General features: G+C 44.8%; 1 protein-coding gene across 1 annotated transcript in view; it reads right to left on the reverse strand.

The window, feature by feature from the left end:
* The window catches only part of CCDC149 (coiled-coil domain containing 149), a 105,541-nt gene that overhangs the window by 30,598 nt on the left and 62,556 nt on the right, over positions 1 to 12,387 (reverse strand). The window contains exons 5-6 of the mRNA XM_015138115.3: positions 1,508 to 1,624; positions 573 to 745 (exon numbers count right to left, since the gene is read on the reverse strand). Coding sequence (XP_014993601.1) covers positions 573 to 745; positions 1,508 to 1,624 — 290 coding nt within the window. The remainder of the gene's footprint in view (positions 1 to 572; positions 746 to 1,507; positions 1,625 to 12,387) is intronic.

Below are 12,387 nucleotides of genomic sequence, written 5' to 3' on the forward strand. Positions count from 1 at the left end.
GTGCATGTTTGTGACCTTTTCTTAAATGAATGCAATCAAGGTCAAACATGCCCAAATCACACACACCCCACTTTAAAACAGCCCTCACAGAGATCCCCTAAGGGATATCAACACAGTTTTCACATAATTCTCATTAAGACGATTCCACTGGGAAGAGAGGCAGGAAGAGGCGACACCAGACATAACATTAAGTTAGACACACACATACTGAAATTTGCCTCAGGGAAAAGAAACAGCTAAGGGAATTTCTCAATTTATTTTCTTATTCTTTTCTTTCTCCTTGATGGCAATAACAAGCAACTCTCATGGGTTCCTCGCCCTTCTTGACCTACCAAGGAAGGTGTAGGGAAAGAGAAGGGAGACGTGTGCAGCTGTGCAGGTGTGGGCTGTTTTCCTTTTTCACTTTTCCAACTAATACATGGCATTGATGTCATCATTTTGGGGGAGTAAGTTTCTTTTCACTTGTAAGGCAATTTTTTCCAAAGTAAATAGGGCTGCAAATAACTCCCAGCCTGCAGGCCTGTACAGAGCCAGCCTTCCTCCCACACACAGGCCTGGGCCTGGCCACTTGCCTGTTCTCCATACACAGGGCGTCCACGTCAATGATGCGGTTCTCATGCCCGCTCAGGATATGGTTCAGCTCCTGGTTGAGCCTCTCCACTTTGTCCTGGTAGGAAGACCGTTCTTCTTTAACGTCCTGAAGCTCGTCCACAGAAGCCTGCAGGTCATGCTCCAGAGACTCAATCTAAAACCACAGGGAGCACCCTTACCCAAGATGTTCCTCAGGCACCGGATTTATGGCCAGAGATGGAGCCTTCCACTTGGTTGACTGATTTTTAGAGAGTTTATTAACACTACCCGCTTGCCCTAAAACCATAAGCGCCACACACTGAAATACAGTAACAGCTAAAAGTGAGGGATGACTTCCTGCCAGACACTTATTATATCTAAGATAGGAGAGGTGCAGCAGCTTGGAAAACCAGAACTGAACCCTCGACTACTTCAGGATGCCCTGCAGCTGCCAGTGTCTTACAAATCCATACTTTTTCAAATCCACTCTAGACCCAGAAATCTTGTTCTGCTCTTCAGTTAGTAAGAGGAAGAAAATGAACTTTAGGTTCTCTTAGATGTTACCTAACTAGGGTTGAGATTTTGCACTTGTTGAGATTTTGCCTAAGAGGCATTGCTCAGCATTTTAGCAGAAACTTGCAAAGTAAGGCCAAGTTTGTCATGTGCTGTTCTCTCCCTGTCTGTCCTGGGTAGGAGGAAAGTTTCTTGTTGTGTTCAGAACAATGGTACTCAATGGCAGGGAGCAGACCTGCCTGCTGGAGGCCAGAAACCCAAGAGTCAGCTTGGGACCCTAGTGCAGTGCCAAGGAAGTAAAAGCATTCAACGTGCATTCCAGCCACCCCACCCTCTGAGAAACGGGGGACAGGGCCCACTCTTGTTTGTGTTGTGTCCAGCCGTGTAAACGCATCCCCGACTCCAAATAGATGTTAGTGAGAACCTGTTCCTTCGCTCTCTCCAGCTGCTGCACCAAGTCTTCACGTTCATGGGCTGCAAAGTGTCGCACGCCGATTTCTTCGTCTCCGAGCCGTTGTTTGGCAATTGTCATCCTCAACAGCTGCATTTTCCATTGGTAGAAAAGAAAAAGGGACAGAGAGTAAACAGATCCAAATAAAAACCAAAGGACACTAAGAAACTTTTGGAAGATAAGATACTTTCAAGAAATACTGGAGAAAGCACAAAACAAAGAAATTACTTGCCAGTATCATCAATGTTTTTAAAAATTAAAAATATAGATTGTAGTGTACACATGTATACACTGCTTAAGGCCTGGACACTCTAAGCTGGATGTCTGGTGGAGCACTGCTACTGGGAGGAAACAAACTCTGGTTCCCATTAAAATTTAGCAAAGATTCAAAAATGATAACCCAATGCTGGTAGATTCTGCTGAGATGGGCACACTCCCACACTCATAACAATGAGGTGACATTATCAAGAGCCTTAAAAGTGTCCCTACCCAATGATCCAGTAACTCTACTTTTGAAAATCTGGGCCAAGAATAATTCCAGGCTGCTAACTTTAGGAAAAAATGAAAAAGTAGATTGCACTGTTATTTAAAGAGTTAAAAAAAAAAACACAAAAAAACTAGAAACAATGTCTAACAATAGTGGAATGTTTAGCAAACTACAGTGCAACCAACCAAGTGGCTAATTTGCAGCTGTCTGAAATGAGGCTTATGTGAACTAGGTAACACCAGAGAACATGTCTATGATGCCACGTTAAGTGGGGGAAAAAAAGAATACTAATGTTTCTATGCAGTATGACTAAAATTATACTAAGAACTCTCTCTCTCTCTCTCTCTCTCTCTCACACACACACACACACACACACACACACACACACACACACACAGAGAATGACCAAATACATCCAAATATTAAAAATGTATATATTTGGCCGGGCGCGGTGGCTCAAGCCTGTAATCCCAGCACTTTCAGAGGCCGAGACGGGCGGATCACGAGGTCAGGAGATTGAGACCATCCTGGCTAACCCGGTGAAATCCCGTCTCTACTAAAAAATACAAAAAACTAGCCAGGCGAAGTGGCAGGCACCTGTAGTCCCAGCTACTCGGGAGGCTGAGGCAGGAGAATGGCGTAAACCCGGGAGGCAGAGCTTGCAGTGAGCTGAGATCCGGCCACTGCACTCCAGCCTGGGCGACAGAGCGAGACTCCGTCTCAAAAAAAAAAAAAATGTATATATTTTGGTGATGGTGAGACTGCTGCTATCTGCTTTTTACTTTCTAACTTTTAAAATATTCATTCACTGCATGAATTTCATAATATGCCTTTATTTATGTTTTAAAATCCTCAGGAATAAAATTGCAGTCTTCCAAAACATAATTTTCCAAAAGATCCCTGCAGAACCCATAGCTTTCCTGGACTCCAGAGCCAAGATCCACCTGCAGCTCCAAACCTTCTAGGTGGGGTTGCAATGGAAACTGTGTGAGAGGCCCAAGAAGACCCCAATGGTCTCAGAGCATCCCCTACCTGCCCATCACAACTCCAAGGATCACCACTGAAGAGTGACTTTCAAAAGTTATGGCAGCGCTTTCCAATGTTTCTTTTATGAAGGTTTTAATCTGATTCCACGCCTCCCCATAGGGCAGATGTGGATGGGTTTCATATATGAACGGAAGCCTGAGGACAGTTTTTCACTGTCACACCGATCCGACCCAGGCAGGAGTGCCCGCGGGGGGCATGCTTTTCCTTGTTCCTGCATGAATCTTAAGGGATTCATTGCCAGTCGAGAAAATGGTTTAATTTTCAGAGTCTCTGAAGGATTTATGGGCAGGTGAGAGATAGGAAGTTAATTTAAGCCAAGGAAGAATATTAACTAAATTGAAATAATAAATAATAGCAAGGAACTCTGAAAGAAATGATGACTAAAGAAAAGTAAAGTACATTTTCAAATGACACTTACTTTGGGTCCCTATTTGAAAACTACTCAGTTGAACTCAACAAATATTTGCTGTGTCCCTACCAAGAGCAAAAGCACCATTGGGACCGGGTGGACAGTGTCCCAGGCAGGTGGAACAGACCGTGCAAAGGCAGGCAGAAGATGCAGGACGCTTAGATGTGCAGATGGCTGCACTTCCTGGAATCTGGTTACAAGCGATCCTCATTATCCATGGATTCTGTATTTGTGAATCTGCCTACTTGCTGAAATTTATTTTTAACCCCAAAATCAATATTTGCAGTGCTTTCATGGTCACTGTCAGACATGCAGATAGTGGCAAAAAATTACAGTCGCCCGACACACACGTTCCCATGGAGGTCAAACAAGGCCACATTCTGCCTTCTTGTTTCAGCCCTTGGACTGTAGACAAACGTCCTTTTCATGATCTAGTGAGTGCCACCACATTTGTCACATTTTTGTGCTTTCCATTGGTGACTTTGCTGTTTCAAGTGGCCCCCACACATAGTGCTGAAGGGCTGGACGTGCTTGCCCTTAAGTGTTATCAGTGCAAGAAGGCTGTGAAGCGCCTGATGGAGACAATATGTGTGTTACAGAAGCTTCCTCCAGGTATGAGTGACAGTGCTGTTGAACTCAGTTCAGTGTTCATGAATTAACTGTATATGTCAAATAAGGTGATGTTAAACACAGACACACATAAAACAAGGTTATGACTGATCAGTTGACAAAAATGTTGTGACCGGAGGCTTACAGGAACCTAACCTTGCATTTCTCCTAGGAGCAGTGGTTCGGTATTCACTAATCCAGTAGTTGGCAGTGACTTCACAGAACAAATTTGTAGCAAAACTGGTAATTCCACTGAAAGCTGATATACAAAAACTCTATTACATCACACAACTCTTGGCTTGGGACATCAGAATCCCAAAAGTGGATACACAGGAAGGCAAACAGCAAGACAAATTAAAAAAAGGTCTATCAGATCTGAGGGTCTAGAAACAAGACAACTCCTGGCTTTCAGTACAAGGCCAACAGGAGGCTCAGGTCGTGTCTTTGAAAGCAGGGTATTTTTCTTGGTCTATGAAGCCATACTGACAGCCTGAACTTTAAGTAATAAAACACTGTGGTTTTCTATTCCCAATATGCTTCACTGAGCACTTAATTTAGAATTGCACAATTATGTTTGCTTAATGCCAATTAATTATTAAACATGTTTATTGAGGTCTGACAGCCATATAAGAGAGTCATCGTTTATATATTGGATGCCTGTTAAGCTTCAATAAATACGTTAACAATCATTTGGTGTTTAATGTGCATACAATATCGGCTGTTAAATCTCAGGGCTGGACTGGTTGAAACACTTATTTTTAAAAGTGAGGCCCAAGTTGGTAATAGCTAGATCATTAGTTGGGTCTGAAGCTCAAGTGCAGTCAGCCGAGGGGGTCTAAGAAGTCACTGCAGGGGAGACAGCAGAGCCCCAGGGAGAAGGCTCCTGCCTTCCCAGCTGACAGCTGGTGTGCGCTGGAGTTGGCCCACCTAGGGCCTGCATCCTGGTCCCACAGTCTGTGAGCTGTGCAACCTCAGGACCTTGTCTGAATTTCTTGGAGTGTCAGTATCCTCCTCTGTAAAAACACAGCAGTAAAAGTGTAGCCTCAGAGAAGTGCTGTAGGCATGAAATGAGAGAGCAGGGTTGAGTTAAATGAACACTGAACTCAGGGAAGTTCAAATACTCATATATACGAGTTTGGGGATTAAATAGAAGAGGGAAGAGAGGATGAGAGAGAAATAAACCAAAACATTGGGTGATTCTCCCAATTCCTATGCTCAATATCCCTGCTGGAGAGTGAGGGGGAGAGGGTGACTGATAATATATTTATGCAAAGTCACACTGTTCTATTTTTACATAATACCACTATTCCGAAGCATACATACACCATGAAAGTTTTGGACAATTTCAAAGGACAATCGGGGGAATTTTGGCTACATACAAGTTTCTGCCTCTTACGTGCTGACTTCAGAACCTAACCCTAAGTAAGAAAAGACGGGACTTCTCTTCAATACTTAGCACAGGCCCTGGAGTATATACTGTGTTTAATAAATAATAAATGTTAGGGGCTCTTATGATTATTGTAATTATCATCATCATCCTCCTCCATGTATGTTTCCCCACACAGAAGCCCACTAGGGAAGTCCGACCTTTCCTCTAAGCTGGAGAAAGCAGAGCTCCCGAGCCAACCTTATCTGTGTAGTGCAGGCAAATGATGTTGATTTTCCACCTTGGAAAATGGCTATGAAGCAACTGCTCAGGGCACTTAATTTCCTCAAACAGCGCCATCAAAGCTGCACAGCCAGCCTCCCCGTGCCAAGCCACAAAGTGGATCAGTGCCTTGCACAGCACCCGCGCCGCCGCCAATAGACGCATTCAGTTGCTGATTTAGATAGAAATAAATGTTTATGAATGAATTATGGGTGTGAGTCGTCAGCTTGCGGATGAGGCGCAGCTGCAGCTGGGAAGTGGCTGAGGGACATGGCCGCAAAACAATGTGGTAAAATGGCTTCTGGGTGCCCTGCCCCCAACTCTGCCAAGAGCCTGCTCAATCTGTCCTCCATGAAGCCTGCCCAGGCCTTCCAAGTCGGAATGACTTGCTCCTTCCTCGATCTCTTCTCAGCCTTCGTCTCCCACAGTCCTCAACATTCTCTACCTCATCCTATTTTCATTTACCTGAATCTGTTTTACCCAACAGTGAGAGGCAGCCAGGTGCAGGAGCAGCTATTCTCTGGGTATTATCTACATTCAGATCCAGCTTCTACTAATCCTAGCTATGTGCCCTTGGCAAGCTCTCTAACGCTGGGGGGCTACATGTGACTTGTTTTGTTTTGTTTTGTTTTTTTTAAAAAAAAGGATAAAATCTATCTTGTAGGCAGGACAGCCATGTATGGCTGCCCAGGCTGTGCACTGCACAACTCCATCTGTGGAGATCACATTACCACAATGGGAAGATACAATGCAATGATCACTGTCCATGTAACTTCATGAGCTTTCAAACTGCCATCCCCAGTTACAGTTGGTATAGGTACAGTTCTTATACAGTGGCTGTCAATTTGCCAGAGCTATTGAGAGGGTCAAATGAAAGCATCATTAACAGGAAGTGGAGGCTAGCCCTTCGTTGCCCCCAGTCCTCATGCACTGCTGTAGATAGCTCACCTGGGGAGAGGTCAGCACCAAAAGGCATTTATTAAACATTCATTTGGAGTGGCACTGCGCTGGGCAACTCAAAAACAAGACTCTGCCTATTATTTCTTTACTTTACCTGTTAGTTTCCTCCACATCCTCTCCAAATGCCCCCTTACCTTTTGGAAATACCTTCAATAAAACTGGACGTGAGAGATTAAAAAGGCTCCAAGTGGGCCACCTATTGTGTACACCAGAGTCCAAATTCCTCGATTTATATGACATTCCAGTTTTAGTTTCAAACAAAATAATTTGTCACTTAAAACAAATCAAAACAGTAGTTTTCATCCTCTGTCTCCTACCCTGGAGATCATCACGCACGCACTCATTAGTGTGTATACGGATGTCGCCCAGTTAACAAGCTCCCAGTGTCGTCCAAGCAAGCAATGTGCTAGCAGCTTTTCTTACACCACTGATAGATACCCCAAGTGGCTCTTCACAGCACTGAGATCCGCACAGAGCCTCTACTAGGGCTGAAGAGGCACAACGTTACCTGCTCCCACCTGCCTCCTGACCCCATTTCTAACCATCCCCCTATGTCTATGCTCCAGCCATGCCGGCTTCCCTCCCTTGTCCTAAACATGCCACTCTCATGTCTGTCCCGGGCCTTTGCACTTCCTCTGCCTTTGGAAGAGCCCACTCACAGGTCTGTCCAGAGCCCACTTCTTTTGTCTCATGCAGGTCAGATCAGATCTCTACTGTCTGAGAAGTCTTCTCTGCACATTATCGCCAGAGGCATTCACCCTGAGCCACTCTCAACCCACACTGCCCTGCCTCCCTGTCTTCATCATACTTACCAGAAACAATCACATTCATCTGCTTGTGTCCACCCCACTGTCAGCTCCATCAGGCATGAACCTTGCTTGTCAAATGCACTGAAACACCTTGGTCTCCACAACCGTGTCTGGCTAACCATAGCCTGTCCTCAAATGCTTCTTAGATCTATTAAATAGGAAGTCCGCATTCTGGGCTCCCCACAACTCTCAGAGGCAGACACTGTCATCTCCTCTTTACAGTGGAGAGAACCCCCTGAGAAGCTGGCACAGGGCTCTGAGGCCAGTGTTAACTGGCCAAAAGCTTCAGGGCGAGGGCACTGTGACCCACTGGGAACCATGTACAAATCAGTGGGCCAGGCCAGGTGTGGTGGCTAACACCTGTAATCCCAGCACTTTGTGGGGTTGAGGCAGGCGTATCACTTGAGGTCAGGAGTTTGAGGACAGCCTGGCCAACATGGTGAAACACCATCTCAACTAAAAATACAAAAACTAGCTGGGCATGGGTGGTGCGCACCTGTAGTCCCAGCTACTCAGGAGGCTGAGGCAGTTGAATTGCTTGAACCTGCAGGCGGAGGTTGCAGTGAGCCGAGATCACGCACTGCACTCCAGCCTGGGTGACAGAGCGAGCCTCCATCTCAAATAAAAATAAAAATAAAAATCAGTGGGCCACAGTGCCTGGGCCTGAAGCTTTTGGCCAGGTAACACTTAGCACTAATGTGCCATGCCATGCACTGTCCTAGGTGCTGATCCCCATTCACCCATTTAAGTCCACCAAGCACCCTGGCAGGTATTGTTGCTATCCTTATTTGCACGAGAAGCTGAGACAGAGAGAGGTGGAGGAACTCGCCTATGTCACACATCTTATAAATGGCAGTCAGGAATTGAGCCCTGGCAGTTCAGGGCTCTGAAGTCTATGCTGTGCTGCCTCTCTTCACAACTGTGGCAACAATTCATACACAGCAGCTCCCCTGGAGAACGTGCTCTATGTCAAGTGCTTTATAGAACTTTTTTTATTTAATCCTCACAAAAGGCAAACTGCATGCCTTCCGTACCAAGCCCCTGACTCCCTAAGCTCGCTCCCCTCACAGGGTCTTTGGATTTCACACCCCTCGTCCCTATATCTGACCCCTCCCACCATACTTCCTTCAGTGTTCTGTGTCACCCACATGAGCAGAGGGCCTTCCCCGACCACCTGATATAAACGGCATCCCTGCCCCACCTGAGCTGTATTCTCTAGCCCCTTATCCTGCTTTAGTTTTTTACTTAGCACTTATCACCTCCTGACATATTATACCACAGTTCATCAAATATAAGACTCCATCAACTTTAAGAGCCACCACTGTGCACCTCTAAAAAGAGGTAGTTATGCCAATCATAACTACACAATACACCGACTGCATCAGAGATGTCCAAATGGGAAAAACTGTGCATCTCGGAATCTGTGAAATATGATTTATTTGCTTACTGTCCATCTGCCCCCACTAGAACGAAGCCCCCGTGGGAGCAGGGACTCACTGATATTGTTTGCTGTTAGCCCTAGACCAGACAGTCCATCCTCAACAAATACGTGTTGAAACGAATTGCACTGAACCAACCTCCATGAGGCAAGTACTACTGCTATCCCCATTGTACAGATGAGAACAACTAAGGCACAAAGAAGTCAAGGAATTGTCCGAAGATCACACAGCTAAGAAGCCCCTGAATTACTGTCAGATAGTTCAGCACATGTTGCTCCCAGAGCCAAAATCTTTAGTGTTGCATCAAGCAGTTTTAAAGAAGCTCTGATTTACTTTCACTTTAGTGTGTAATTTGGACATGGTGTATGATAAAACAAGTCTTGGGCAGAGATATCTTTCAGTTCTCCACTAGGAAGTGTAATTATGTTCACAGTCTATGGGATGAATATCTGAAAATCATGCTGTTTTGGTCACATGGTCTACCCAGACTATGAGCTCATGTAAGCCATGGCAGGCTCAAATAAGGTATCTGAAGACCAAGTGTATCCAATTCACTTACAAATAAAACATGAGAGACTGCTGAACTAGATTGGCTGCTTGCTGGACTCACTGAGCATTGCCTATAGTTCATAATCAAGATCCCACGTAGAACAAGACATGATAGGGTGGGGAGGCGGGGTGCGGTGAAGGCCCCTTCTCACTCATTGTAATTCTTCATAATTAACTTCTATAGTGCCCCAAGGTCCGAGCTTTTCATTAGAGTGCCATCTTTACTTCGGTTTCTTGCAGGTTAGGACATCTCTCTGCTCCCTTTGAAGCATAAAGTGAAACAGCTTCCGAAGAGCTCTCTGATCCCTCATCCTGGACCATTACGAACATCCACAGCTGAGCACTCCTTTTCAGTGAAGTGTACTTTAATTAGTCACCTGCACACTCATTGCTCTGTCTTTATTGGCTTGTAGCTGTATCTTAATTGGTTTGCTCACCAAATTCATCCAAAAGTCCCATGTCAATAGAGGTATGTTCACAGAAGGTCTCTATCATTTTATGGCACCAACGCAGATAAAACAGAGGTACCTAAAGACCTTCAGCTGGCGTAACATAAAACTCATTATTAAGGGCAAAACCTTGTGTTTATGCAATATCACAACAGCTAAATTTAAATTTGCCAGCAGGGGCCCAGGAAGTATAAATGTATGACATTGGTAGGAGCATTCACCTACCGAAAACTTCCTTGCCTTTGAACACATCGCACTGTATTATTGGCCTTCTGCACAAAAGTGCCATAATCTTTAAAGCAAACAGACAAGAAGACCAACTGCCATCTGTCCCAATGGGAACATGAGTTGCTGCTTCTGACGTATCCTATTAGATGCTTATTCCACAAGGGGCACACAAAATGCAAGAAAGTTCCCAGGAGCTCGGCACCAAAGCAATAATGCTTGATGCCGGCGAAGTCGAGGCTGGTGATTAGGAGGGCTGACTTTTGGGGATCCATCTGCCACATGCCAGGTGTCTCACCAGGATCATTGTCTCTACTGGGGCGGGGGGACATATCTAGTTCACTGGAAATAGCTTATAAATAGAGAGGAAGATCTTAAGATTTCTGGTGGAATTCTTGCACAAGTGGATTCTCAGTCAATACGGGTGCGTGTTGTGCTAAAGATAACAGCAACACTTACCCGCTGGTAAGTGCTTGCTAGGTGTTATGAACCATGCAACACCCTCTACAAACGATATTGCATGCAAGTCCATCCCTAAATCATTAAATCTCATTGTCCGTTCTCTTTTCTTCTCAGACTAAGCACTGTCTGATGAAATTACTTATGTATTTTATTTTCTTATTATCTACTCCCCAACTAGAATATCAGCGCCATGGGAGCTAGTACCTTGTCTTTCTTATTCTTTGATGTGTCCTCAGCTGCTAGAATGTTAATTAGCATGTAGGAAGTCCACAATTACGTGGGGAATAAATGATGTGAATAAATGATTAAACAATTCTATGAGAAGTATTATTATTGCCACTTTACAGATGAGGAAACTGAGGCCTGGAGAGAAAACTGACTTGCCGAAGGCCACAGACAATAATTGGCAGAACGAGAACATAAACCTGGGTCTGACAATTTTAAAAGGTGGACCTCTTGCACTGCACTACACTGCTCCACTTCACAGAGGCAGGCTGGAGCTATCTTTTCCTGGAGTCCAAATATTTCCAAGTTCAGTGACTTCACTCTGGTAACCTGACATTTGTCATGGCAACAGTATCTATCACACAGACAGTGGCAAAGGCAAAATGTTACAAGTCAGGCTTCTTCTTTCAGAGAACTGGTTCAGGAGCACACTTCAGGGAGTGGTAGTCCCCCTAATTCTTGGTATCAGCTACCTGCGGTCAACCGTGGTCTGGAAATATTCAATGGAAAATCCCAGAAATAAAAAATTCATACGATTTATATCATATGCCGTTCTAAGTAGCATGATGCAATCTCGTGTCCTGGTCCATCCCACCTGGCCCCGCTGGAGAAATGCAAATCCTTCCTTTGTCCAGGGTCCACGCTGTCTACACTACCCACCCCTTAGTCACTGAGTAGCCATCTCAGGTATCAGATCAACTGTCATGGTATTGCAGTGCCTTTGTGTAAGGAACCCTTATTTTACTTAATAATGCCCTGGCCAGGCATGGTGGCTCATGCCTGTAATCCCAGCACTTTGGGAGGCTGAGGTGGGTGGATCATGAGGTTAAGAGATTGAGACCATCCTGGCTAACATGATGAAACCCTGTCTCTACTAAAAATACAAAAATTAGCTGGGCATGGTGGCACGTGCCTGTAGTCCCAGCTACTCAGGAGGCTGAGGCAGGAGAATCACTTGAACCCAGGACGTAGAAGTTGCAGTGAGCTGAGATTGTACCACTGCACTCCAGCCTGGCGACAGAGTGAGACTCTATCTAAAAAAATAAATAAATAAAATAAAAAAGAATGACACCAAACACAGATTGCACCACTGCACTCCAGCCTGGCAACAGAGCGAGACTCCATCATAGATAAATAAATACAGACATACATACAATAAAAATATAATGACCCCAAACACAAGAGCAGTGATGCTGGCAACTTGGCCATGCCAAAGAGAAGCCACATACTGCTTCTTTTAAGTGAAAAGGTGAAAGTTCTCAACTTAAGGAAAAAAAAAATTCATATGCTGAGGTTGCTAAGATCTGCAATAAGAACCAATCTTCTATCCATGAAATTGTAAAGAAGGAAAAAGAAATCTGTGCTAGTTTCGCTGCTGCACCTCAAAACTACAAAAGCTACGGCCACCGTGCATAAATGATCGGTGAAGATGGAAATGGCATTACATTTGTAGGTAGAAGACATGAAGACAAACAGGCTCTGATTGATGGCAACCAAGTTCTGCACTAACCCAGGTTTCAGCATCCACTGGGGGT

Source organism: Macaca mulatta, chromosome 5 (assembly GCF_049350105.2).
Source record: "Macaca mulatta isolate MMU2019108-1 chromosome 5, T2T-MMU8v2.0, whole genome shotgun sequence".
NCBI lineage: Eukaryota > Metazoa > Chordata > Mammalia > Primates > Cercopithecidae > Macaca > Macaca mulatta.